Below are 26,642 nucleotides of genomic sequence, written 5' to 3' on the forward strand. Positions count from 1 at the left end.
GCCAGGCAGCAGCTACCTGCTTTTGACACGCTGGTCATGGTGGGGGAAGGCACCAAGGGGCCTCTGCGGGGTGGGGACAGGGCTGCAGTGAACACAGCTGAGGGTCACCCAGGGCAGCAGAGAGAGGGGAGGGCATGGCTGCAACGCCTGTGCTGCAGAATGCAGAGCCCAGCACACAGCCCCAGCTGGAGGTGGGGACATCCCAGGACCAGAGGGGCCTGGTTGAACCAGGCCCATTGCTGCTGGAGGAGAAGGGCCCAAATCCCCTCCCTGACACTGAGCTGGGAAGGCGGGAAGGGGCTGGAGCAGGACCACCAGGGCTGTGATGGCCCCTGGGACAAGATGGGTCCAGGCCCAGCTGAGGTTCCACCAGCAAATGGGGCTGGGGGAGTGGTGCACCCACACCCTGCAGTGCAGTGAGGTCCCACCGGGCCAGTGCTCGTCCTCAGAGATGTTCATGGGTGGGAAGGGGCTTGGTGCCAGCTGTCCCACTTGCACCATGCTTTTGTGTCCCTCTGCGCCCTGGGGCCGGTCCTGCAGCCAAACGTGGACATTTGGAGAAAATGACGGTCAATGCTTTGCCCCTCCAGAGACCAGCAACTCTTTGCGCTTCCAGTATCTGATCTGCTGCTGCAGTTGGACAAGCACAAAGCCACCGATGCTCAGACAAAAGTTGGTATCGCTTACAGCTCCCGCTCCTGGCAGCCCCATTGTGAGACTGCCAAAATACGAGTTTGAAAAGGAAGGAACGCTAACAGCAGCTTTCGAGGTCTGCAAAGATAAAAGACAGAACGCCTGACAGATCTCTCCCAGGCAGCTGGTGGGACAAAGAACTGAAGCTCCTGCCTCTTAAAACACATCCCTAGTGATGTGACCGACACGGGGTGGGTCACGCCTGAAGCCAGCCAGGGCCAGGAGGCCACAGGGCAGCAGTACTCAGAGCCACCCTTGGCAATGTCTGGCAGCCCAAGCTTCGGCCCCCTCTGAGCCTCCGTCCCCTGGTGCTGAGGCCTGGTGGTGCCTTCCAGAGCTTCACCACAGCCCGGTCACCACCTGGCAGAGGGCAGGAGCAGGACCCACAGGGGCCACCTGAGTAATTAACGCAGGTAATTAACACCTTCAGGTTCCTCACTCAACCTGCTGCTGACCCAGCCACCCCGGTCTTTCCGCATACCACCTTCTACCGACCCAAGATGTACAGACACAACTGTCCACACATGCCGTTCGAAATGTTTTTAAACGCTTTTATTTACAGTGCTAAGTTGAAAACAATATATATATTTATATCTATCATCCTCGTGATGTCTGTGCCATAGAAAATGCTGTGGCTGTATCGCCTTTAATTTACAAAAAATGGTCACAAGAAAATCAAGGGGAAAAAAATGGAAATCAAAGTTTGGTCCCCAATTGTTTCTTGATTTGTTTTAAAAAAGCCTCCAAATTAAAAAAATATGCAGTTCAGATGAAATTCATATATAAAAACAACCCTTATCTTCTGAAAAATTCACGAGGGCCAGCTTGTTGTCATGTAAACTAGGAGAAAAAAAAAAGCTTAAGAAATTCTGTCTCCGTGTGTGTCATTTAATAGAACCGTTATTTGCTTGTAATACTCAATTTTCTCCTTGTCTCCCAGGGTTCAGCGGGAAAGCAGGCGACGGGAGAGGAGGCCTAGGACTGGGAAACGCACCATGAAATCTGTGCCCGCAGCCTCCTGGACTCAGGGAGATCTGACAGCAGGTCTGGGGAGCAGAAGCTGTCAAGAATCTCAGACATACTAGTGACAAAAAAAAAAAACCCCAAAAAACCCAACCAAACAAAAAAACCTCCAAAAACACTCAAGAAAAAGGAGGGCAAGTGAGAAGGGAAGGAGGGTTGCCTGCCACATGAGTAGCCTGGCCGACGGGCCTGGCAAGATGTCATACAGGGCCCCAGAAAACGAGGAGATTCTTGAGGGAAGAGGATCATTTGTAAGCAGGGCAGAGCTGAAAGAACTTCCGGGGGGGCTGGAATAACTTCATCTGGGGAAGGTCACGGATAGGGCAGGTCTTCGGGTGAGAAGGAAACTGCTGTCTTCCCTGTTTGAGAGCATTTCTAATCTTTCCTCATCTGAGATTGTGTGAAGCCAGAGGCTAATGGACAGTGCAAGCACAGGCTGGAATGGAGGAGGAGAGACGGACGGAACAGAGGAGATGGGAGGGAAGGACTCAAGCTGAAGACCCATTCTCTGTCTTCTGTCTCTTTGGATCCACTTCATCCTATGTAGGACACAGAGCGGGGAAAAAAAAAGGAGTTACCACCAGTCACCACACTAAGGCACATCATTTCCCCACAGAATTCTTACTGCTGCTCTTTCCTCCGTATGGAAATCTGTCGGACCCACCCTAAATCCACTCCTCTGAAGGATCTTTGAGTGCCTGACACAACTGTTCCATTGACAGTCACAGTTAAGACGTGGACAGCTCCATTTGGTGGGACATCCCCACTGTGACTTTCCGGAGGTACAACAAGCCCAGGCTCACGTCACTTCAGATGGACCCTGCAAACCACCCTTGCAACTCCACCTTCTGGCCTGAAGCCCAGAAGTCACAGGTGTTGGAGGGGTCATCGCCCAGCACAATCTCAAGCACCTTGACTCTCTAACACTCAGCACCGTGGCTGCCAGTGGAAGGACTTCCTGCAAGGAGTCTATGGGGGTTTATTATCCCCTTGCCACGTCAGATTTGTTTAACCATCTGCTGCCAAAGCAGCAATGAGACCCGAGGCCAATTTGAGACACTCAGCAACAGCATCCGCGCGATTTGATCAGTACATGGCACGTAACCTAGTTCCACCTAGTTCCTTCTCACTGCTATTATTCTCACACTATCACTCACCTCTTCCTCCTCTGCAGATCGTTTTTCTGCATGACCATCCTGCTCTTGCCCATTCTCGTCTCCTTCTAAGCATAAGCAAGAGAGGAAATCTCAGGTTAACTGAAGTAGCATTTAACAGAACGCAATCTCGCGGTCAGAGGGCTCAGAGGAAGAATTTCCCTCCATGATCTTCTCTTCCCCCACAGCCCAATTTCTCCCATTCTCCCTCCACCAATTATTCCTACCTTCATCCTCATCACCTTCTTCTTCATCCACATCATCAGGATTATCTTCCTCATCCTCTTCAGCTCCATTTTCCTCATCCTGAGTGAAACAAATTGGTCAGAGCAGAAACTGGCGTCAGGATGACATTCCCATGTGCTCTTTGCTGCAAGCGCAAGAACAATCTCTGCAGCTCCAGCCACTTCAGAGTCCAGTCTCAGATGTCCATCGAGTGACCTGTACACCGTTACTCAGACACCATCATTCCCACCATCCCAGCTGAAACCCTCCTCCCAACCAGACGTCTTTCTAAAACCAGTCCTTCCAGTCATCTCCTCTCCCCGCCAATATGAACCTCCCTGACTACCGCAAGCCTTACATCCTGACAAGCTGCTGCCATACCATCCCAACAATCAGAACATCTTGCTGGTTACAGGCTAATGACCTAGCCTGCGCTCGTAGAACATCTGCTTCCAGGTCCCTTCTGACCTTCATCAATCTGTGCATTTCCTCACTGTCCCTCCCCCCCACCTTCTTCAACTTCCACTCCCTTATGCACACCTCCGGATACTACAGTCGGTGCAGGACCACATCTCCTGTGCCATCTAACTCCTCTTCGCCCTTGACTCCCTTCCCTTCTTTGATCTTTTTTCTTCTCACTGGGCCATGATGACTGCACTAAGTCCTTCAAGCCTCATTCTCCACAATTATCCTATAGCTCGCTCTTCATTCACCCCTCTCCCCCGCGAGCTCCCCTGGCCTGTCCTCTTTCTTAATCTCCCATATTCCCTTCATATCAATTACGCGCAGCGAGCCAAGCTAACCACCCCTTGTAAAACCCTCCCCGACGCCTCTAAATCCGTCCCCCAGAAGGGCCTCACCTCTACTATATCTTTCTTCTTTTCTTTATGGACCGCTTTCTCCTCAAGTTTTTCCTTCTTTTCTTTCATTTCCTATACGCGAGATGCGAAAAAAAAACAAACCAACCAACCGTGTTCTGGTGGTTAGCGGCAAGAAAATAAAAGACGGGGGGATGCTTAAACAAAGAGGGTTTAGAGGAGATGCGGAATAATGGTGAGCAGAGAACATATTAGGCGTTAAATCTGCCCTCCCTGACAAAGAAGGAAAAAAAAAAAAAAAAAGAGGCAGCGAAAACGCGTCAGAGCTACTTTTAGACCACACACATGTGGAAACCAGAAGTACGAAAGAGTTTAATGGTTTGGGGTTTGTTTTTGGGTTGCTTTTTAAAAAAAAAAAAAAAAAAAAAGAAAAAAAAAAGAACCTTGTCCGTAGGATCGAGGCGTTTCCGGCCCTCCCCCCCGCCACCCGGGAAGGGGTGTATATATATATATATGTGCGTGCGTGTATGTGTGTGTACCCGCGCTTTGTGTCCACACAGTTCGCCGGCCGCCCGGGACGACGACGGGGCCGGGGAAGGGGGAAGCCACCGCCGTTAAACCGTTAAACCGTTGCCTAACGGCCCTGCCGCCTCGCCCCCCCCCTCCCTCCGCGAGGCGAGCCCAGCGCGCGCGCCGCCCGGCCAATGGGGGGGCGGGGGCGGGGCGGGGGGCGCGAGGGCCCCCTCGCGCCCCCCGCCCCGCCCCCGCCCCCCCATTGGCCGGGCGGCGCGAGGGGCTCCCCCCCACCACCACCCCTCCGCGCGCGCCGGGGCACCTCAGACGCCGCCGTGCGCCCCCCGCGGTGAGGCGAGCGGAGCCGGCGCCCTTCACTGCTTCCCCCTACCCCCCACCCCCCCCAATACCGTCGGGAGCGAGGTGGCCCAGGGGCCGGGGGGGTTGTGTGTGTCTCACCTTAGCGCTCAGCTCCGCCGGCGCCTCCTCGACGCGTTTTTCCGACATCCTGGCCCGGGGTAGAGAAGGGAAGAAGAGGCCGGTGGGAACCGTGTTCCGAGGGGGAAGCCCCGCGTGGAGAGAGAGAGAGAGAGAGAGAGGGAGGGAGGAAAGAGGGGCGGACGGGCAGCCAGCGGCGGGAGCGCAAAGTCCCAGCGATTCGGAGGCGGCGGGCTCCCGCCCCGGGGGCCAAAGTACCAGGGTCTCCCGCGGTGGGGGGATACAGCGGGGAAGGGGATTTATACACCGCCCGGTGACGAGGGAAGGAGGGACCAGGGGGAGGGAGGGGAGAGGGACGGGAGGCGGAGGAGGGAGGAGAGAGGGACGGGCCGGGCTGCGCCGCGGGGAAGCGCGGCCGCTAGAACAATGTGCGCTCGGCGTTACCACACGGGCCGCCGGCGGACGCCCGGTACCGGGAGCACCCCGCAGCCCCCGCCTCCCACCTCAGGCCCGTCGAGGCCAGACGGGGGCGCGAAGCACGAAAGCCCGGCTCCGCTTTCTCCACGGGGCTGCGGCACCAGGGGCTGGCTGGGGGGGTGGAGTCGAGCCCTCTGCCCGCCGCGGCACGGTCGGGGGGAGCCCCCCGTGCCGCCTGGACGCCCCTCCGCCAGGAGCGGTGCCGTGTGGGAGGGCAGCGCTGGCGACGGTCAGGCTCACGCGGCCTCCTGCCTGGAATTTTCCACTCCAGCTGCCCGCCTTCCCTCCCTCTCTTCCTCCCTCCCTCCCGCTGGAAGCGCTCCCGGCGGCGGGGCTCCTCCCGCCTGCCCCGCCCCTCGGCTGGGCCCCCGCGCGGGAACCCGCGGGGGCGGGGCGGGGTGTGAGCCAGGCTGCTTTTCCCGCGCTCTGCCCGCGGCGGGAGGGAGAGGGAGGGGCCCGGCTCTCGCGCGCACTGGTGGGCGGGGGAGGGGTAGCGAGCGCATCCCGATTCCCCATATAAGGAGGGACAAAGTGGGTGGGCGCCTGATTGGGTGATTCAAATGAGCCGTCTGCCTGGCAACAGGCTTTCTATTGGCTGTCGGGGGAAGGCTCACTGGAGTAAATGGTGGGGTGTGTGCGCGCCCAGAGAATTGCTGCAGTGAGGAGGGAGGGGCTGCTGGCACGTGGGGCGGCGGAGAAGGCGCGCGAAGGACGGCGTCTGGCGCCGTGAGGCGCTGCGTGGCTCGGTCCTTGCCCGCCTCCCCTTCGACGGGCGCCGCTGCTGCCCTCCCCGGTGCTGGTTGGCCTGTCCCGGCCCCCGGGGGCGGCTTTGTGAGGAGAGGGGCCCGTTTCGCCGCGGCGTGGGGGGTGGACGTTACCCGCACCCGGCGCTTAAACCGGGGGAGCCCCCGGTGGCGTGAGTGGCGCCGCGCCTCGGTGCCCCCAACCCTGTGGGCTACTCCGCGGGTAGCACGGTAGGTGTGAGGGCTGGGGCCTCCGTAACCCGGCGGCTCGGGGCGATGGCGGGGCGCAGCTGCCGTTCTTCGTCTGGAATAGCCGCAGCCGCCCGCTACCAGCCCGGCCTCCCGCCTGGGCGGGGAGGCGGCGTACGGCGGGCAACACTGACCCCTGCCGCCCGCCGCGGAAACCGGGCTGGGACCCCGCCCCGATCCCGGCCCCTCCGGGCAGGGGGCGGCCCGGTGGGAAGGCTCGGGGCCCGGCTCCGCGTCTCTGCGAGCAAAATGCCTTCCTGCAGGACGGCAGGCCGTGTCTTGCAGCGGCGGGGGTTTGTTGGTGGCTGAACAGATGTTCCCGTAGCCGCGCTTCGGGCCGTTGTTTATCAGCGTGAGAGGAGGGGAGCAGGATGACTAAATTCCCTTTACTTTTCCCAGAAGATTTCTGTTGTCCCACATTTAGTCACTGTCATGCACAAAAAACCTGCATGTATTTGCAAGCCTACGTACAAAACCAAGCGTGCACATGGGTACATACGGATGTACGAGCGTACGCAGCCATTCTCACAGGTACGAGGCAAGGTCATTAATCCATCTGGCTGGAAAGTATTTAGGCACAGAAGCCCTTCTTCTGTTTCTGATACGAACTGAGTAAGCCTCCGTGCAAAGTCAGGATTTAGAACTGTGGCTCAGAGTTTAGTCGAAATGTGTTTCAGTTTGAGCATTTAATAGAAAAAGCGATTGGTACTTGTGGAACAGGGAGGGCGGTAAATAACATACCTCCTGAAGGAAAGTATGAAAGAGACTGGGTAAAGTATAATCTGTGTGACAAGGGGGTGGGAGGTTCCCACCTTGTCATCTCGTCTCCTCCGCAGCTACAGCTGCTTCTCTCATGATCTGACTAATCTGCGTTCTTCCTAGCTACACACAGTGCATAGTGCCTGCCTCAAAGAACTGTCATGTAACCCAGACACACAGATCTCGACTAGTACCGAAATAACAAATCACAAAAATACATGCATTAATTATATTTTTTTTTCCACTGCTGTTCCATAAGGCCTCTCTGGCCAACTTCTCGGGTCTGTTTGCTATCAGCATTCAAAACCTGTTTTGGTTCAAGTACGCATCATTAATCGCTCTCTTCTGCAAGAAGAAAATCTTAATTTCTGGATCTACCCCCAAAAGTAGGACCCAAAATAATGTATAAAGTGGACAGATGTTGTTCCTCTCTGCTTCTCCTTGCAGGAGACGCATGGCTCATGGCTCTGCTGTTCTCTTTGCCAATCCAGGTTTTTTATCCTTTTCTTTCACACACTCAACTGCTGAAAATGCAAAACTACAGCAGCACGCATCCCTCGGCAAAGACGTTTTCACATTAATGCACAAACAGGCCTTGACACAACATCCTAGAGGGGAGAAAGGAAGGATTATATTCAGTGATGTCGCTGTGCCCAAAGCGCCTTGTTGTCACAGACAGGCACACCCATGGATGCAAACAGACAAACACCTGTTTGTCTTCCTCTACAGGGAAGAGCGTTTCCAGCTACCTGTAGGATGAGGCCGCGTGGTCAGCTCTGCAAACTGCTGCACCACCTGTGACCTCTCCCTTTCACCCCCAGCCTTGCAGCCTCACGTTTCCCCTTCCGCGCTCCCCACCGTATCCTCTTTGCAAGTTTTAGCTTCTCTGTTGCTTCTCAGCTTTTGCCTCTTGCCTGTGTTCTCGGCAGCGTTCTTCCCGTGGCCCTCTCCCTGGATTCTCTTTGTGACAACCTTTATCCCATGTACAAAACTCATCTCGCATACCCCGCTTAGTTTTCCACATGTCCTATTTTGCCCTGCGTGCCTGCATCGAATGTATTTTTCCCCCTAAATCCGATGTGAAACTCTTCTTTCTGCCTTGCGACATGCCCATTTCTGCATCCCAGCTCTTCTTGCCCTTCTGATCCCGATGGTGAGATTCTCTTGGCTTCTAGCGTGCAGCTGCTTCACTCAAGCCCCGAGGGCATCCCTTAGCTGTCTCACCTAACTCTTCCCTGTGTCTCCTGCTCCTCCTCCTGATTTGTGCCATCCTGCATTTCATCTGCAGGATCCTTTTGCAGCTTTTCTCGCTCCCCTCTCCCATCTGTGTTTTCCCCTTTGTCGCAAACGCGAGTATACTCATTGTGCGGTCGGCAGATGCGAGTCCCTGTAATCTTTGCCTCAAGTTGCTTTGCCAACTCAGCAGAATATATTCCGTCCTTTTCGGAATCTTATGTCCTTAGACAAAACGAGGGAGGTGCAGAAGTTACACGATATATCATTGTTCGGGAACACAGACAATATGCCTGCCTGCCTGCAGCCCGGACAACAATATGAATGTAATTTTCTCAGTACAATAAGTTACAATTTTTGTGCTGTACCCTGTTTGTGCCTTGTGTTTATGCAGGTGTGTGCATGTGTCTAGAGGCAGTATAGTGGTGATGTTTTCTCTCTGTTATGTGCATTTACTTTTGTAAGTATAGAAAATACGGTGCTTTTCTGCTGAGGCTTGTGTTAAGCTTGCATGTGTGTGTCTTCATACGTGAGCATGTGCTTCCATACAGGTCCGGGCTTTCACACATGGTATAGCTTCTAGTATATGGAAGGTGCATGCACCTAGAAGCAAGTATTTATGCATTTTGTTGTAATACCTTGCTAATCTTGTCATTCTATTCTGTTGGGGGGCAGGGACTTCGTTGTTTATGTTGAAGGCTGAACTAACTCTGAGCCATTTTCTGAGCAAAAGCAAAACACAATACTGGGTATTTCAAGAATTTTATTCTGTGAGCTAACTCGTAAGTGGTTACAAAACTCTTCCAAACTGTTTGCTGAACAACAAAGGAGCAGAAGCTTGTCTATTTGCATTAACTTTTCTTAGATTTACATAAATTCAGACACAGACAGTATCTGTCCTTTCACTTACAGCGAAACTAGCAAAATCTCAATGTGTGGAGGGAATGCGTTTGAATGCATTTATGTATTTAATACACACTATTCTGTCCTGTGTCCATTAAGAATCCAGGCAGATAATCAGTTTTGTTGTTCTTTCATGATGCTGCCTCCTGAAGTCAAGAGCAAATACCCAAGAATTCAACCATCAGCCAACTTTGCCTTGGGAAATGGGCTTCCTGAGAGGGAACGTGTTTAAATATGTTTAAATACTGCAGAGGGCTGGGAAGCAGGATAGGTAACACAAGGAGAGGAAGCAAGAGGAGCAGAAGGGAATGACGAGGGGTGATACAGCCTGTCAGAAGACTGGAAAGGGAAGTTTTCAGTCGTGATTTTTGTGAACCTCTCTTTGCTCACACAGCACAGATGGAGGTCGTGGTTCTCACTCACAGCGTGACAGACACATCCTTAACACGAGCAAAATATTCTGAAAGTAATCGCTGCCGCACAACACAAGCTGCAGCCACCACAAGCTGGCTCTAGCATCCCAAATATGAATTGTCGCATTTGAGGATGAAATCGGAGCCGTCCTTCGCTCAGGGTGCCCTTCATCTGAGGTCAGAGTTAGTTGTTGGGCGAGGATTACGTAAGAGGCACAGATGAAGGGAACTAATGAGAAAACGGCTGTGGGTAGCTCTGACTTGTGATAACGAGGATTTCTTTGTCTTACAGGCATCCACAGGGGCCCTGGAACATTTGGACACATCGAGAAGCTCTTTCTGTTTCGCTGGCCAGAATGATCGGTCCCTGGAAGCAGCAGGTAACAAGGCAGGATTTTTTAGCATACTGTTTATTTACCTTCACGACGTGATACTCAGTTTGCTTGTAAAATGCTCCTGCCGTGGCAGCTGCCCTTTGGCTGAGGGTGCTGGGGGGAGGCTGCCCGGCAGCAGCCGGAGGTAGGTGGGAGAAGGTGGAGTTGAGGGCAGCGGCGCCATTCATCCCTCTGCCATTTTGCCCTTCACTTGCCTGCTCCTGGCTGCCTGCTGAGCTCCTTCTTCCTCCCTTTCCCTGCCGTCCTCCGCCGCCTCCAGCACAACCTGGGCAGCTTAAAAAAAACAAAACAAAAACAAACCCAAAGCAGAAAGAAAGGAAATGGAGAGACAGAGTTAATGGCTTTTATTCATGACGGGAACAGAAGCAGCCTAATTAAGAGAATGTGACAGGAGCAAGATGGGAGTCTTGCTTTTCAGTCACGCCCCCACGTGCTTCGTTATTCTAGCCTAGCAAACGGCCATCCCCTTGGTGCACATTAGATGTAATGTGGCGAGTACTATACAGAAACCTCTCCTACAAATAGTGCAGTAGCACAGCTGCTGCATTCCTCAGAAACGTGGGCTTGTCCGCCTTCCAGAAAAAGCTTGCGTTTCCAATTCCTCCTACCAGGGTTTCACCCAGCCATTTGCCACCAGCACCACCCTTTGTAAGCTAGATTCCCTCAAGATCTGCTGAACTGGTAAGATACCACTGGCAATGCAGTCTTTGGTAACATCAGTTCGTCAAGTGTAAGGACTGCCTGTAAGGCTACAGAGGTACCCAGTAAGACTCACATCCTCAGCTCCCAGTCTCCTAGACTCAGCCCTCTGGGTCGCAGGCCCCTTGTGGAGGAGCAGTATTAGGATCAGAAAAAGGATCTGCAAAGCAATATTTGTTCCAAACTCTATTCTGTTCCTTCCCTGTCTCTGTGTTTGGAAGGCCGCAATGTCTGACTTAGTACTTGGAAAAAAACGAGGAAGTCCTACCATCTCTAGGACATTCCAGGAGTGGGAGGACAACTGGCGTCTGCGGGACAGCAAGTCATTTTATCCCAGATCTGGGGAAAAAAAAGAAAAAGAAAAAAAAAAAGAGATGCTTACATTCTTTATCTGCCTTTGAATCTTACCACTCAAGGTCAGCTCCACACACACTAATCAAACACCAGGAGAGCCTCAGAGCAAAAGGAAAACACACCAAACAGGAACAGTTTTCCAGACCGGAGGTCCCTGAAGGATTATTCAGGGTTGCAAAAGAAGCAGGAGAGACGCCTCAGCGTCTCTGTAGTAACTGCAGTGCTCACAGATCAGCGCTGAGCTGGTGACAGGAGGGTGTTTCAGCAGCTCACCTACCAGCGGCCTCCCGGAGGAGGTCTGTCACCGCCCTGCCCATAGGACCTGTCTCCACCGTCCTCCACCAGTGTGCTGTCCACAGCTTCCCTCTCGTAGACATCAGTGTCAGCCTCTGAAGAACGCACTCACCAGATGCGGTGGGGGCATCAGAAGAGTCTTCTGCATACGCACAGGCATGGGCCTCCAGAGAGAGGTCTTCTCTTCTTTCTGGACACCAAGCAGTTCTGAGACCTGCCGTAGCAAGCGTTGCCAAGTCCCCCGTGCATTCCACCATGTAACGCGTGCTGCCAGGTCATCTTCCTCTGTCAGACTCCAAAATCCAAGGGCACGGCTCCTGCCACAGCCCAGGAGTTCCATTTCTCAACCACATCTTGCAACTTGCCATTTCCAGTCTCCTGGCACAGCTCTAGTCTGGCTGCCGCACATGGCTGGCAGGATGCAACCGTCAACAGCAACACCACTACGGAAGCGTGCCCTGGTCCCAGGCTGGAATGAGTCAGTCTGCTCTCTTCCTTCTAATCTAGTGGAGCTGGGGGTAGCCAAAGGCAACCGGCGTTCCCCTGGGATGGTGACAGAGGCTGTCACCCCACGGATGGGGCCAGGTTCCCCGCCACCGCTGTAGGTGCGGCACCCAGTACCCGTGCTCCGGCAGTGGTTTCTGGTGGGCACCCGGGGTGATAACCTTCAGCCGGGTGATGGAGTACCTCCACTTTCTGCTCTTGGCACGGGCAGGCAGGCCTGTGGTTGCCCTGGGCCGAGTGCCCTCTCTGCCGCGGCCTCTGGCAGTCACCAGCCGCCGGGGTCACCATGGCTATGAGCTGCCAGGTGGCGACCGCCCGTCTCCCCCGTGGTGTCCCCCCGCCCGGCGAGCGTGGCAGAGGCTCCTCGTCCCTTCAGCGCTGGCCTTGCCCCGCCCGCCACTGCCCGGGCCCGAGGAACAATGGCCCCTTGTGCCCGGGCCTGTTTTCGCTCGCTGCCAGCTGCAGCTCGCTCCCGCACCCGCCACCCACCTCCCAGGCCGTACGGCGGGCTGCCGAACCCGCCGCCGCACCGGCCTTCGGCCTACGACCCCCTCAGGCCCGGGGCCTCCCCCGCCGCGCCGCTGGGGGGGGGGAAACACACACGCCTGGCGGCAGGGGGCGCTCTGCCCAGCAGCCCTTCCGGCGGCGCGGGCCGGGGCGGGTGCGCATGCGCGGGGCGAGCCGTCCGGGGCGGGCCGGGGCGAGCGCGGTGCCGGGCCGGGATGGGAGCGGAGGCGTGAGCGGCCCCGTGGGCGTCTCGCTGTCGCCGGAGGGGAAGGGCAGCGCCCGCCGCTCGGCACCCACCGGCGAGCCGGCAGGCAGGGGAAGGGGCGCGGCGGAGGGGGCCGGGGGCGGGGCCCGGGCCCGGGCCCGTGGTGCCGGGAGGGCCGTGGCGGTGGAGGGGGGCGTCGCGGCCTAGGGCGCCGTGGGGGGAGCGCTGCCATCGGCCGCCCGGGATGGGGCGATGCGGGCGGCGGGGGCCGCCCGGTTCAGCCGCTCGTTCCCTCCCCGCCTTCCGCCGTCCTCACCCCCCTTCTCCCCTCCGCAGAGGCCGCCCCCGACCGAAGGAAGCATGTTTCGGCTGATGAGGGATGGCGAGCCGGAGGACCCCATGTTTGCCATGTGAGTCCAGCTGGGCATCCTCCGGGGGGGATGGAGGGGGCGGCACGGATCATCCCCGCGGGGGCTGGGGGTGCCCTACCCTCGCGTCCGGCCAGGAGGGCAGAGGGCCTTGCGGGCTGCGGGAAAGACCGCAGCAGCTGTCTACGAAGGAGAAAAATACAAACGTTCTCTTAAGGGGCAGCGCAGGGAATAACCTGGTTCGCGTTGGTCTGATTTCTGTAATAGAACGTGGTCTTGGAGGAAACCATAATTAAAATAAAGTAGGCCAAAAAGCATTGCAGCTGCCTGAGGAAGAGAGGGCTGGAATACCTAATCTTTTTCTTTGCGTAAGAATTTTCTCTTTTTTTTTTTTTTTTATTACGCAAAAGAGGATTTTGGTTCAGGTAGATAAAATCTGCTGTTCTGTCCAGTGTTTGTTGCTTTTCTGCACAGGAAATCGTTAATGGAGCTGGAGAAGACTGCTAAAGCAGTTGTCAAGTTGTAAAGAACTAAGTAAAGAGAAGACAACAAGTAGTTTTGAAATACGAGTCTTGGAATCTAACAAAGGTCCCAAGAACTCCTCCTGAGATTCCTTTTACTGAATGTTTTTGTTTCTGTCCACAGTCCAGAAATTGGATGCTATTGATTAGTTTTGGCAGTGAAACTAAGTTGGCAGTCCTTGACAAAGCAGATAAGGAATAGACTGTAATATAGTAAGAATTTGATTATGTTAAGCGTGGCACTCCTAGGAATTTGGCGGAATTAATTTATGTAGGAGAATAGAGCCCATTTTTTTTGCTTATAAAATTTGTAACAAGAAAGAATTTTATCATCCGTAAACAAATTAGCAGGAGAGGAGACCTTGATGTCCCAGTTAGTCACAGAATGACTGTGTTCTCATTGGTGTGGCAGATGAGAGTCTAGCTTTTATTATGGGAAGCATTTCCAGTAGAGACAGAAAAGTATTGGCTTGTAGTAGATGCTTTTGTGATCTCAGGAATATTCTATGCTGTTGAGGTTATTCATGCTCCAGAGGGATAAGGGCAGGCTATAGGATGTGCAGGGAAATGCTATGGTATTTCCCAGACTTTTTTTTACTGCCACTATATTCTGTGACTGTTTGTCCTGATTCTCTTTTTTCTCTCCTTGCTCCTCCAGCATGTGTGAATGCGTACAGCCCTCAAAGTGGAGGCTGCAAAAGAAGGAGAGGAAGGAAAACCAGTTAGGGACCCCAGTTATTGTCCTCTTTTCCTCTCAAATCCGCGAAAGCTTTATGGGGTCTCAACCTCTTGGCAGATGTACGCATAATAATATTGTAGGAAAACAGCAGATGAAGATTACTTGGGGCGGAGGGATGTCACACAGTGTCAGGATACAGAGTCCATTCTGGAGGTTTCAGTCTTGCATTTGAGTGTGTCTGTGGAGGGGTGAGAGGACAATATCTAGGATCGCTCTCTGGTCCCTTGAAGTGTAGTCCTCTCTTTGCAGCCAGGAGGGTCTTCGTGTACCTCCCTGCAAAATGAAGAACTGCTCTTTTGGAAGGGTTTGATTGTTTCACAAAGCTGTTAAAGGGTTTTGATGGCACAAGAGGAAATGAGTATGAAGTGATGGTGGTACCTGGCCTGCGTATCTGAGAAGTGGCTTTAATCTGTTAGAGCAGTGAGGTTCTGGAATGGCCTTGGCCATGCTTAGTCCTAAAGCGTTAGTGGGAGCAGAACACTGAACTACTTCTGAACATACATCAGTTAGTACCTGAGAGGGATTGTGTGGTGTGATACTTTCTATTCCAAGAAGTAAGACAGGATCCAGAGGTCCCTTCCAGCCCCAAGGATCACCGTAAGCAACACTGGGTTCTTGTGATTCTGGGTTTTCAGCTTGGAAAGGAATGTACAGTTACATAAGAGAAACTCAAAGGCAGAATGGGTGGATTATGCAAGGGCTTTGTCTTCTGTTGTCCCTTCCTCAACTTTTGTTCTCTCAACCTTTCCGAAAGGGACCCTTTTGCCATCCACCGGCAGCACATGAACCGCATGCTTTCTGGAAGTTTCGGGTTCGGCCCGCTCCTAGGTATCACGGATGGGACTACACCTGGGGCTCGCCAGGCTGGCCGTAGGATGCAGGTAAAAGAGGGGCTGAGTACCGGATAGGATTTCTTAAACTGTCTTGTTAGCTTATCTCTTCCACTGTCACGGCGTTGGGCATGTCCCTCGCCTTCACATGGATGGTGGGCACAGAATTAATGTCTAAAACAGTGTCATTCTTGTCCTTTTCTTTATTCCACATACATTAATAAACTGCGTTTCAAGTTGAATGGTAGGAAGGGAAGAAATTCGTGTTATTTCTCAAGGCCGTAAATAATATAACTGGGAAAAATTAAGGAATATCCCTTTCTTCCTGGTTTGTTAAGAGTGGTATGGTTTGAACTGCCATGAGCCTGTGGGTGACTTTCTTGAATTGTTTGTGGGGCCTGAGTGTTCCCGGTTCTGTTTCTGAGATGGACAAGGGTGTTCTGAAGAGGATCTAATGTTTGGCTCTTGCAAGGTCATTTTCTGTTCTGTTTTTCTGTTGTCCTGGCAGGCAGGAGCTGTTTCACCCTTTGGGATGCTCGGCATGGTAAGTTCTCTGTTCTTCGGGGTGAAACTAGAGGCTTTCTAAATAGTAGCTTCATACTGAGATTCATCAGCGCTGTGCGCAACCAATGCTAAAATGTAGCCATCTGTGAGCAAGACCTGTGTGTCCTAACAGGTAGGGAGGGTGGGAAGGTGTGAAGAGAGCACAGTGAGCTCTAGATTTATAGTAAACAGACTACGGGAGAGGGTATTGAACTGGAACTGGAGGCAGCTGTTTTCTGTTGGACCTCTCATTGAGTTGCTGTATGGCTTCACGCCTTTCCCTTGTTTCCCCTCTAATGTTCTAATCTGGTCTGTGAGCTGTTTTAGAGGAGAGCTTCTAACACTGTTTATGTGGGGAGGTTGTATTTGTACCTTGACCAGAGAAGAGCCCTAAAGCTGTTACAGCACAATATTTCACAGGAATTGGGACAGTTAATATCCAGGAAGAGCAGATAGGCTCTTAATAACCTCATATGTCTGAAAAGAAGCTGCAGATCTGTTTGGAAGTAATGGAGGAACTGTGACAACGCAAGGAGAAGACTTAGCCGTCAGTAGGCAGAGTGATTATTGAACCTCCTTTGCCAGTGGAGGTGGATGGAAAAACCAACAGAATACTTCAGGTGAACAGGACCAGAATGAGAATGACTGCGTGTATGTGAGAACAGCGTGCTGATCTCTGTCATCTACTAAAATAATACAGTGGAAATAGGTTATTCCAGATCCAGCAACTTTAGCTGCCTTGCTCCGCAGGATTGCCTCAGTGAAAGAGACTAAGCGTCCCTGAATTGTTGTAGCTCAGAGGAAGATTAATAAGAATATAAACAGACTTCAAAGGATAATAGTGTTGCGTGTGAGTACTGCTCTGCCGAAAACGAGAACAAGAGGATACTTGAGGAAACAAAAAAATCAGCAAGTTTAAACTCACATAGTAATTTTGTTTACATATTGCACAATTAACCTGTGAGACCTGCTGGCCCGGTGTATTACTGCAGTCTTTAGGTTTACAAGATTAAAAAGTCAGGTGTTTGTAGAGAAAATAAGAAAACTTGTTATTATGTTAGAAAGAATACAATCAATGGAAACTTCCCTGTGGTTTAAATTAAGAGCTGACAGTGATGTGGTGAAAATATCATTGAGGATGACTGTCTTACGCTTAAGATCACTGTAAGTGCATACCTGACATTTCTTCTCTCAGCTTTGCCGAGTGCCTGGACTCACAAACCCCAGTGCATCAGGAGTCAGACCCAAACTAAAAGAACAACCTTTGCTGTATCCAGAGATCTAGAGAGCCTGAACACTTGGGCAATGCAACCTGAGAGAATGGAGAGAACAGCAACCCCACATCCTGTTTTTTTTTTTTCCTGTGCTACTGAAAGAAAGGGAAAATAACAAGTCTTTTCTTCTTAGGCAGCAGTTTTTTGTCCCTTGCAGATAGTTTGTTGTTCATGCCCCCCTCTATCTTTCCAAACTGACTAATCTTGTGTTCTCTTTTCCTTTTCATCAGGCAGGTGGCTTTATAGATATGTTTGGGATGATGAATGACATGATTGGAAACATGGTAAGAACTCTCTATAAGCCAGTCTGTACTGAGGGGAGTACTGAGGGTGCTCCTGCCATTCCCTCTAAGGTCTCCCATCTTACTGTGCTTTGGTCTGGGCTGTGCTCAGGCTGCCCCAGCGGCAGAGGCTGTAAGCCTTGCTCCATGACCAGGATTCGGTGATAGAGAGCTTGTTCCTGAGGTGTATCCTCTGAGTGGAGGGAGGAGAGACGGGCAAGGAAGGAAGTGTGGGGGTAGACCTGTTTAGCAAGAAACAAGAAATAATTTAAGAGGAAGATGTATTCTCCAGAAAGATGGACCCATGGGAATTCTATTCTTCCTCTTGTAATTTCTTCCTACTTTGTTGTGTGTAGAGGGAATTAACTGCCATGTCTTTTTCACTCCCATTCCTTCTTTATACCATTCCCCATTTCTTCTTGCAGGAGCATATGACAAGTGGTACTAACTGCCAGACATTTACCTCCTCAACTGTCATCTCCTATTCCAACCTGGGTGATGGACCCAAAGTCTATCAGGAGACCTCAGAGATGCGTTCAGCACCTGGTGGGGTAAGGAGGGGGCTGCAGTGCATCTTCCCCGCACAAGGCTGTTGGTTTTGCTGTGGGTGGAGAGACTTCATTTGGTGTGTCAGTGCTGGCCACCCACAGCACTTCTGCTTTGCAGTCAGTTGTAGTTTGAGGAATGCGTTGTGACTCACTGAACCATGCTGAAGGCCACTGGGAGGGGATGGGAAGTGCTGGCAGGGGGGAATCCATTTCCCTCTTCATTATGTTGCGTCTGACATCCTGGGAGTGGTGGCGGTGCAACGTGACTGAAGTACTGCGCCCAAGAATCAGAGTGCCTTATGGGGCTGGGAAAATGAATTAAAACGTTGATCCTACATGGGAATCTGCCCTCAGATCCGTGAGACTAGACGGACCGTAAGGGACTCCGACAGCGGCTTGGAACAAATGTCGATTGGACACCACATCAGGGAGCGGGCCCACATCATGCAGCGATCCCGGAACCATCGCACAGGTGACCAGGAGGAGAGGCAGGACTACATCAACATGGATGAAAGTGAGTACTGCCCGTGTCCTCCTCCCGGCAAACCCAGGTGCTGCTTCCCCACCTCCTCCCCATCTGAGCGTGTTCTTTCCTGACATAGGTGATGCAGCCGCATTTGATGATGAGTGGAGGCGAGAGACATCCCGTTTCCGGCCGCAGCGGGCGCTGGATTACCGACGTCATGAAGGCGGCAGTGGCCGCCGGGCTGAAGGGACTCGTCTTGCGATCCAGGGCCCTGAGGATTCTCCCTCCAGACAGTCCCGTCGGTATGACTGGTGAACCCAGAGCAGACCTTGTGGGGGGTGCAGCGTGGCCACCCCCAAATCTACCTACACGCTCTTGTAAGTCTTAACAAGCTTTTCTCACCTTCTACTGTGTGGTTGCCTCTTAGCAATATGATTATTTTTTTTTCATTGCCCCAATCGTTTATTATTTCGACGTGTTGGTTGGAAATGGGTTTTCCCACTAAATCTAGAGAGCAGGGGAATTTTGAGAAAATAGTGTTCTGAACGGAAACATGGAAGCTGTTTAAGTTAGCTTTGTCATCAACAAAAAAGTGTGGTGTCAGCCTTAACTGATGGTTGAAATTATATGAAATGATGTAGGATTGCAATCTGTAGCGTGTTTATACTGTCGTTGTATAGAACTTGGAGACCATTTGCTGTCAATCCAGTTTGAAATATAAGTAAGTGCTGGTGTCTGCTCTCCTCTGTTTTGAATAGGGCTTGCTAGGATGTGATCTAGTGCTTCAAAAGGGACTTTTTTTCCTTTTTTTTGATGTCTAGACATCGTGTCTTTATCTGTCTTCTGTGCTGCTTTCTAGTCACCACTTACTCTTTTTATGTTCTCCGTTTCCCTTCCTCCCAGGTACAGACAGTGAAACTCTGAAGCCCCTTCAAAGCACCACTTGGACCTTCCTCAAATTTAGTATTAACTTCCCTCCCACTTAAGAATTGAAACAAAGCAACTAATTTTCTGCATTGCTCTTTTTCGCCCCATTTGGGTGCTGCAGTAGGGCGTGGGGAATCTCACTGATGTGCAAGGAACGCATTAATTGCCCATTCCCCTTCTGCTCTCCCTTGGTTCTGTTCTTTCTGCCAGTAGTGGTGGGCATGAGGAGCTGCCACCTTGCCTCTTCCATCCTTTCCGCTCTTTCTGTGCTGGGTTGGGCTGGTTCTGAAGTTTGTGTTTAGTCCCCTGTGAAAGAAATATGAGGGAATTCTGCTAGAACCCCGTGTCAGTCCCTTCACCGGGACAGAGGCTTCGATTCCCCTCCTGCTCCTTTGGTGCAGCTATGGAGAAGCAGAAGGATGTGTGCGTTAGAGAAGGGAGGAGCAGAACAAAAGCTGGATCAGCCTGTGGGCCCCCCCCACCCCCTGACCCCTCTTCAGTCAGCTCCCCCACTTTTTTAATTTGTGAAACTTGTAACTAGATGTTTACTGAATAAAGAAACAAACTGTAAAGAATTGTTGGATCAGTCTTTACCTTCAGCTAACCTGATTGTACCTGCCGTGGAATTAAATAGCCTCTTTCATATCCTTGGGAAATTGCTGAGGAGAAACTTGGTGTTTAATTCTAAGGCTTTATTTTCTTATAGAAAATACCCTTATAGCCTTCCCATATAGTTAACAAAGTGAGATAATGCTCAACATGGAAATTGTGAAAAGAAGACCCAAGAACCCACTGTTTGCAAAAATACCCTTTAATTGCTGTAGTTTTGCTGTGCACTCAAGGGAGATTGTTTGGTCTTTCTTGCTGCCTGGTCATCTGTGCAGCCCTGAATTGGGCCTCTGGGGTACCTGCATGGCCAGGGAATATTTTCATTATTTTCTCATTATTTCTCTGCAGCAGAGGCTGATGTTGTTACGAATGACCTTTTCTTAACTTCGTCAGTATTGGGTGAAACTTAAGAGGTGCTGGGAATACAGGAGGAGGGAAGATCTCCTGGGTTCTTGGGCCAGTTTCCCACTCCAGCACGCACTCTTAAATAAACCTTTTCATCAACTCATTTGGAAAAGAAGGCAGAAAATTGATGCGTGACTTATATTTGGAAGTGGTGTGCTGGGATCTTGCTGTGTATCCCTGTGTTCTATGTACATCTGGGCGCTAACAGAGGGGCAGAGACTTTGCTGAGGACTGATTGTCTTGCCCAGAAAACAAGATGCAGAATCTGGCCCCTGAAAGCTTGGGGAAGTTTCCATGTGCTCCACCCTTCAAGGAAGTGCAGGGCGATGCTACACAGAAAAAAGCTGGGCTTGGGAGAAGCTTAGTGGAGGACAAGTCATCTTGGATTTGCCAGACTTTGAGAAAAGGAGCTGGAGCAGCAGCAGCCCTCATCTCAGTGCTAGTCTTGAGCTGGCGCAAGATGTGGGAACCTGGTACTTCAGTCCAGCGAAGAACCCACTGGGCTCAGAAAGGTGCTTACCAGCATCGAGACGGTGGCAAAGTCCTGGCCATTCTTTGAGGCAGTGTCTGAGAAAGAGAATAGGGAAATGGGCGTGGTGGTGGTGGGGATTAATTTGGATTTTTAAGATGTGAGGATCCGTTCTGGCTTGGTCATGGAATTCCTAATCTTGACAGAGAACAGACAGAACTGTGGGAACCGGGACTAGTGGTACGAACTGTTGCAATAGTGACTCCCTACAAACTGGGATGACGCTTGAGCAGATGTGTCTCTTTCTCAGAGAGAAAAGCCTTTATCTGGATTCGTCCTCTGCGCCCTGTTAGGGGCTGCTCTGCTTGTGCCCTCTGGGACCCTTGCGTCCTCTTGCACTTGGTGGTGTGTTGTGGGTGTGATTTACCCCACTGCTTGGGCCTTGCTAACTGCTGTACAGTCATGGTCAAGATCTTGTCCTTCCCCAGGTGTCACAAGGCTCTGGTAGTCTCGGGAAATGTAAAAGAGGTTCAGTTAGAGGAGGGCTTTCTGTTCAGGCTGGGAAGCAGAGACAGGAGCCCAGGAAAGAGTTTGAGAGGTCCCAAATCAAAAAGAAAGTATGGGCAATGTATCGGGAGGGTCTCCCCTTCACTAGTCCTGAGGCTGACGTGGTACATTAACCTGTGAGTTCAGAGAGCAGAAGGTTTTTTCACAAAGGGGGATGATAAACCTCCCTTGACTCCTCTGGTCCTGAGAGGCGGTTCCTCACCTGCTGCTGGGGCTTCAGCTGAAGAAGCCTTCTCAACTGCTCCAGGGTGGCATTGATCTCGGCAAGGTGGCACTTTTCAGTCGCTGGCTTGAAGGGATGCGAAGGCCAGGAGAAGGGAGCAGATCTGTACCCTAGAGGGGGCCTTTTGCTGAGTCGTGCTTGTGGCTCTCCCCTTTGCCGATACCCTGGTTTGATGAAAATTCACTTACTGATCACTGATGTAGCTTGTTAATCCAAAGGAAAGGCGTGCAGAGAATTGCACAGAGGCAACAAAAGGGTATGTGTGCACAACTAACGATTTACTCCTCTTCAGCTTCCTTTACACAAGCTGTGAGAAGCTGTAAGTTGTTGTAAGCAGGTACCTGACTCTGTGCCCCACACCGCTCTCATTGAGCTGCCTGAAAACAAGAGCACCAGTGCCACCAGAAAGCCCACCTCTGTTACACCACCCAGACTTCGCCTGGTTACTTGTTTTCCCATTAGTTACAGTTTCAAGTGAAAATGGTTTCCTATTAAAAGTAGTCCCATCCCTGGAAGCGTTCCAGGCCAGGCTGGATGGGGCTTTGAGCAGCCTGGTCTAGTGGGAGGTGTCCCTGCCCATGGCAAGGGGGTGGAACTAGATGATCTTTAAGGTCCCTTCCAGCCCAAACCATTCTATGATAGTCCACCTGCTGTATCAGGGCAAAGGGAAGGCCTGGGATGAGTCTTTCACATTTCTAAGATGTCTGTGACAGCTCTTCCAGCAGGACGGAGAAAGAGAAGGTTGGATGTTCCCAACGTGAAAGCCAAAGAGTGTTTAAGATGCACAGGGTGTGACTCCAAGCCATCCTTATCTAGCCGATGGAGACAAAATCCATTCCCGCTCCTTCTCCCACAGCTGTCACCTCCACGTGGGACTAGTTGAAGCCCCAAAGCGATGCAGTTCAGCGGTACTTCTGGATCTTGCTAAGGCGCAAGTAGGACACCTGGAGTGAGGCAGAGGGGCTGGCCGGGATTAAAAGGAGGGGGGAACAACAGGGGGTGGGGGGCAGAATGAGTTGGAGAGAGGCTGGAAACACTGGTAGAAAGATGGATGGCATAAGCTGGGATGGCAGTACATTAGCTACGCACAGATAGCATAGAAACTTAAGGGGGTATGTCTGTTGTACATTCAGTTTTACATATTTGAAAATCTATCATGGAAATAAGAGCCATTAAAGCTAGCAGGAGCTTCATCCTTAAATGTTTTTGTCGGTAGCCCCGAAGCTCTTTTCCTTTCACTGCACTTTTTAAAGCATTGCAGAATAGCGAGGAAATAACCTTGTGCCCATATTTGTAAACAGTAAATGAGATTATATCTGCAGCTGTAAACCAGTTAAAGTCAAGATAAGAGATCAAAAATGCAATAAATTTAAAAATAAAAATGGATGTATATGCTTTTATAATTTTCTCAATCTTACTTTCCCCAAATTGTTCCTCTCCAACAGCTGTAACATTTTCTGATTAAATCATGGGTTGGGTTAACAAAGGCACTACCGCAACCTAAAAGTAAAGGTTACAGCAGCACAAGGTATCTTACTCACCCACACAAGACTATTCCCTGATTTAAAAAAAAATAAAAATTATTAAAACAACAAAAGGGCCAATATTATACATTTTAGTTCACTGATAGATTTCAAGTAATGAGGGGAAAAAGAGACCCTGGAATATTAAATTATTTCTAGTAGGATGCTCTTCCGAAGCGAATGCTCATTAGTAGCGTGATTAATGATCTGAAAGAAGGTATTAAACCAGTGCCGATGGAGCTTTCAGAGGACCCAAGGAACAATGAAGGTGATAAACGACAGACAGAGACGAGGTGCGCAGAGCAGTCCGTAACTGGTGGTGTGGTGTTTGTTTATAAACAGTAAGTATTTTTGGCGGCAGTGAAAGCAGAAGGACGTTCATCCGGTAACATAAGTGCAGTCTGTGGTCTTTCAAGACGAAGGACTGTTTTCTGGAAGCTCTGGAGGGACTCCAGAAAGAATTAGGGGATTGGGAGATAACCAAGTAAATGACTTGCCTAATTCCTCAGCTGTGGAGGTGGGTGGCACTTGGAGGCATCAGCCTGCCTTCACCAAGAAGGGAGGTGAAGTTTCTGCCCTGGATCACAGAAGCGAACCCATGGTGTGAAATCTGAGTACACGACACTGAAAAGGACACCAAAGGTTAGAAGGACACAAGAAAGGAGCAACAGGGATGACCCGAAGCCTGCAAACGCCAACCGGCGCTACAGGAGAACGTGAACTCAAGGCTCTTGTGTCTGAGCTCGTTCCACGTGAGCATGGGCTGGTGCTACCTGTGTGGGAATGAGGTTTCTGACAGCAGAGGGCTCTTCAACCCAGCAGAAAACCTCCCGCCACCTCATGATGGAACTGGAAATGAGATGCAGACCTCCACGGGAGAGCGTGATCGTTAGAGCATACCTGGGTTTTTCCAGCTCGCACGACTCCAAACCTAGATGGGGCATCTCAAAGAGCAGTTGGGGAGTGGGTGCAGGAATGGGGGTGAGGTAGTTCTTGGCCACTTCAGGAAACCAAACAACGTGATTATCCCCATCCCTTCAGGCTTTAAAAAATCTATGGATCAGAGAGGAAAGCAGACTGGCATGGGGGTAGGCTGCAGGGGAGGGTGGGATGGGGAAGAAGAGACCTGCTGACCTGACGGGGACTTCAAAGCTCGCGGGACCACAGAGAGAGCTGCAGGAAATGGAGCTCTCCATGGGCACAATGGATTGTTTGGGAAACAAGCGTGCACTTCCACGAGGAGAGAGTATAAAATCCCACAGGGAAACACCACTCCTGTGGCACCAACTCCAGCGCTGGAGAACAACAGGAGTTGTTCTGTTGGAGTTGGCGAGTTGGTCTATTTAAAATAGACCTCAATACAGGGTCTAGGTTAAAAATCACTTGTTTGATTTTGCAACATTTTTCTACTTTCCAAAACGCTCTAAAAAAAAAAAAAAAATCAATTGATTTTATTTTTCAGCCCTGTCTTAAATGTAATTTTTTTTTTTTCCTCCTGGGACTTTTTTTTTTTTTTTTCAAAGACAACACTTCAAAAAAATGTCCTCACGAGGAGACTCCACTTAGGTTAGTCCTACTTTGACTATCCCCTCACATCTGGCTGTTTTGGCGGGCTGGCTTTATCAATCCTGAAGGCACCTACTACAAACTTAGAGGGGTGGGGGGGGATGGGGGGGTGGAAGGAGGTACAAAGGAAGGGGAATAGAACAGACCCTGCCTATCTCCAACTGCTGGTGCCGTAGCGATCAGAGGTAAGCTGGACGTAGAGATACCTGCCTCACGATATCCATGCCTCGCTAATAAGAGAAAAGGAGAACAAAGATCGCAAGAAATAAATACGTGAGTAAATAAATAAAACCCAGACACGTTGCCAAATCAGATGAGGGTATCACACAGGAGGGACCGGGTGGCCTTAAAGGTGTCAGTAACAGCAAAGGGACTAAGGTTAGTAGCACAAAGTAAAAGGCACGTAGGACCTAAAATCAATACTTTCTTAGCTGTAAACTGGAGCCTCGTTGATTGCAAGCAGCAGAAAAGAAGAAAGGCTCAGGATCACCGGTGAATCATCTAGTAACTGTAGGCACCTACTGAGGCACCGAGGAGAAGACACACGCCATCTGGGAGGTGTTTCTAGTAGCCAGAGGTATGTGTCACTGTTGCTATGCAAGATGCTGATCGGCCTTCACCTGTGGAAGAGAACCGTGCTCATTTCAAGCCAAAAAAAACCCCAAACCTTAATTTGACGTGCAAGTAAGAGCAAGCTTGTAGGACAGCCTACGAGCCACAGAGAGGTCACCACGTACTGGGAGGGGCTGGTTTGTTTAGTTAAGCAAAGTGAAGTCCATACTCAAGGGACATAAACACCAGGGAGGATGAACAGCTTCAGCCAAAGCCAGGCTGTTGCAGGCACAAGAGACTATAAACTAGCTGTGAATCCATTTAAGGTGGAAATCAGAAAAACTTTCCAGCCACTGCAGCAGTCAGGTTCTGGGGCAGCCTGCCAAGGGGACTAACCGGGGACAATAAAATTTATCAGTTTTCGGCTGGCCCTTGGTAAGGTCTCACAAGGGAGTATGAGATGGTACCGGTAAGAGAGCGCACTCGGTCACCAGGAGCCGCCTCCTCCCTTCTGCTCCCACCAAACAGACCATCCATCTCCCTGTGTCCTTAAGCCAGTGCTAAATATTTGAGAGGCAGATGCAGGGAAACCTTCAGGAGACAGGGCAAAGCCTCCCCTGGAACGTTTTCTCCTTATCCGAAGGGGCTGGTGCTCCACTTGCACCTCGGGGCAGGAGGGCTTAGAGTTGTTTTTAACACGTGCACGAGTGCTACGGTAATTCTGGATGTTCTCGTCACCCGTATCAGGGTCTACAGCTCTTGAATCCAAATGACATTTCGGTATCTATTGAATTCATCACAACACGAATATAACTGCACGTTGCAGAAAGAATTTTCTTGCAAAACAAACTCCTTTCCCCGGCAGTGGCAGAGCCTGCCACCGGCAGAGGAGGCAGACAAAAACCCAGCCCCGTTCCACCCTGCACCGGCAGGAACGCTCGCAGAAAGCTGGAGCAGCTCCGAAGAGAAACACCCAGGAGGTGGGTGGCCGAGGAACCAGCAGAGAAAGTAGGTGGGTTTTTTTTCTGAGTATTGCAGCTAAACGGTGACTAGTACTAGGAAAAGGGATGAGGAAAGATGAGTCCTGCAGGCGGGAACACAGACAGACACCCACGGGGAGGATGGCAGAGAGGGAAAGGGCTCACAGAAGGAAAATGAGTAGCTATTCCAGGGTGCGGTAGAAAGGATGTCAGGGATCTGGGAGCTGCATTTGAAGCTGCTGACATGGACCATGCGACCCTTCTGGCAGCTGTAGCTTGCTTGCACTGTGCCATAGTCCTCCAGAGCCAGGGCTGCATCCCAGGTAGCCTGGTCCAGCCGTGGCAAGAGGCCTTTGCGAGAAGGTGCGTCCCTGCGGGAAGCAGACCGGGACACCCACCCATCTGTGTCGGGCCACCCAACAGACCAGACCGTCAGGCACCCACCTTCCACAGAAAGCCTTTGCGGGGAAGTGAGTGGATGCCCCGTTAGAGCAACAGTGAGGCATCCCCGTGTGAAGCTCTGGGGGACCACACGGCCTCATGCAGAGATGCTTTCATACACACTAGCCATGCTGTTCATCAAAAAAATGAACAAGTGAACAAAACCCAAGCCCTTAAATGTCTCACTTTGGGGGACAGAGGCAAGGGTGGC

The 26,642-nt window shown here is 51.3% G+C and overlaps 2 protein-coding genes and 1 long non-coding RNA gene across 6 annotated transcripts; 1 reads left to right on the top strand and 2 right to left on the bottom strand.

Moving 5' to 3' along the window:
* Positions 1 to 1,223: 1,223 nt before the first annotated feature.
* Positions 1,224 to 5,857, bottom strand: PTMS (parathymosin). Its single transcript, XM_074572550.1, has 7 exons — positions 5,815 to 5,857; positions 5,368 to 5,701; positions 4,886 to 4,934; positions 3,956 to 4,027; positions 3,098 to 3,176; positions 2,874 to 2,938; positions 1,224 to 2,255 (listed from the first exon to the last, which is right to left on the bottom strand). Exons 1-7 carry the CDS (start codon positions 5,855 to 5,857, stop codon positions 2,205 to 2,207), a joined length of 693 nt encoding a protein of 230 aa, XP_074428651.1. The 3' UTR covers positions 1,224 to 2,204.
* A 3,212-nt stretch (positions 5,858 to 9,069) lies between these two features.
* LOC141745185 (uncharacterized) lies at positions 9,070 to 12,512 on the bottom strand. Of its 3 annotated transcripts, none has more exons than XR_012587695.1 (4): positions 12,377 to 12,500; positions 11,004 to 11,074; positions 10,231 to 10,309; positions 9,070 to 10,008 (listed from the first exon to the last, which is right to left on the bottom strand). It is a non-coding gene; the product is annotated as an uncharacterized LOC141745185 (long non-coding RNA). The 3 variants fall into 3 exon arrangements; XR_012587696.1 differs by lacking the exon at positions 12,377 to 12,500 and adding an exon at positions 11,496 to 11,627 and having other exon boundaries at positions 9,882 to 10,008; XR_012587694.1 differs by lacking the exon at positions 9,070 to 10,008 and having other exon boundaries at positions 10,170 to 10,309; positions 11,367 to 12,512.
* Positions 12,513 to 12,541: 29 nt separating this feature from the next.
* Positions 12,542 to 19,671, top strand: MLF2 (myeloid leukemia factor 2). 2 transcript variants are annotated; one of them, XM_074592430.1, is made up of 9 exons: positions 12,542 to 12,705; positions 12,936 to 13,009; positions 14,982 to 15,108; positions 15,566 to 15,601; positions 17,105 to 17,158; positions 17,581 to 17,706; positions 18,058 to 18,217; positions 18,306 to 18,546; positions 19,073 to 19,671. In XM_074592430.1, exons 2-8 carry the CDS (start codon positions 12,960 to 12,962, stop codon positions 18,482 to 18,484), a joined length of 732 nt encoding a protein of 243 aa, XP_074448531.1. In that variant the 5' UTR covers positions 12,542 to 12,705; positions 12,936 to 12,959; the 3' UTR covers positions 18,485 to 18,546; positions 19,073 to 19,671. The 2 variants fall into 2 exon arrangements, with proteins under 2 accessions (XP_074448531.1, XP_074448520.1); XM_074592419.1 differs by lacking the exon at positions 12,542 to 12,705 and having other exon boundaries at positions 12,917 to 13,009.
* The last annotated feature ends 6,971 nt before the right edge of the window (positions 19,672 to 26,642 follow it).

This window comes from Larus michahellis, chromosome 1 (genome assembly GCF_964199755.1).
Source record: "Larus michahellis chromosome 1, bLarMic1.1, whole genome shotgun sequence".
Classification (NCBI taxonomy): Eukaryota; Metazoa; Chordata; class Aves; order Charadriiformes; family Laridae; genus Larus; species Larus michahellis.

What these genes read in the sequence shown, in the direction of transcription:
- MLF2 (XM_074592430.1), top strand. Translation starts at nt 12,960, where the DNA reads ATGTTTCGGCTGATGAGGGATGGCGAGCCGGAGGACCCCATGTTTGCC. An exon ending in ATGACATGATTGGAAACATG is followed by an intron (nt 17,159 to 17,580) that starts GTAAGAACTCTC and finishes TTCTTCTTGCAG; the next exon opens with GAGCATATGACAAGTGGTAC. An exon ending in TGCGTTCAGCACCTGGTGGG is followed by an intron (nt 17,707 to 18,057) that starts GTAAGGAGGGGG and finishes ATCTGCCCTCAG; the next exon opens with ATCCGTGAGACTAGACGGAC.
- PTMS (XM_074572550.1), bottom strand. Translation starts at nt 5,857, where the DNA reads ATGGGGAATCGGGATGCGCTCGCTACCCCTCCCCCGCCCACCA. An exon ending in AGAAGGTGATGAGGATGAAG is followed by an intron (nt 2,939 to 3,097) that starts GTAGGAATAATT and finishes GCTTATGCTTAG; the next exon opens with AAGGAGACGAGAATGGGCAA. An exon ending in GATCTGCAGAGGAGGAAGAG is followed by an intron (nt 2,256 to 2,873) that starts GTGAGTGATAGT and finishes TGTCCTACATAG; the next exon opens with GATGAAGTGGATCCAAAGAG.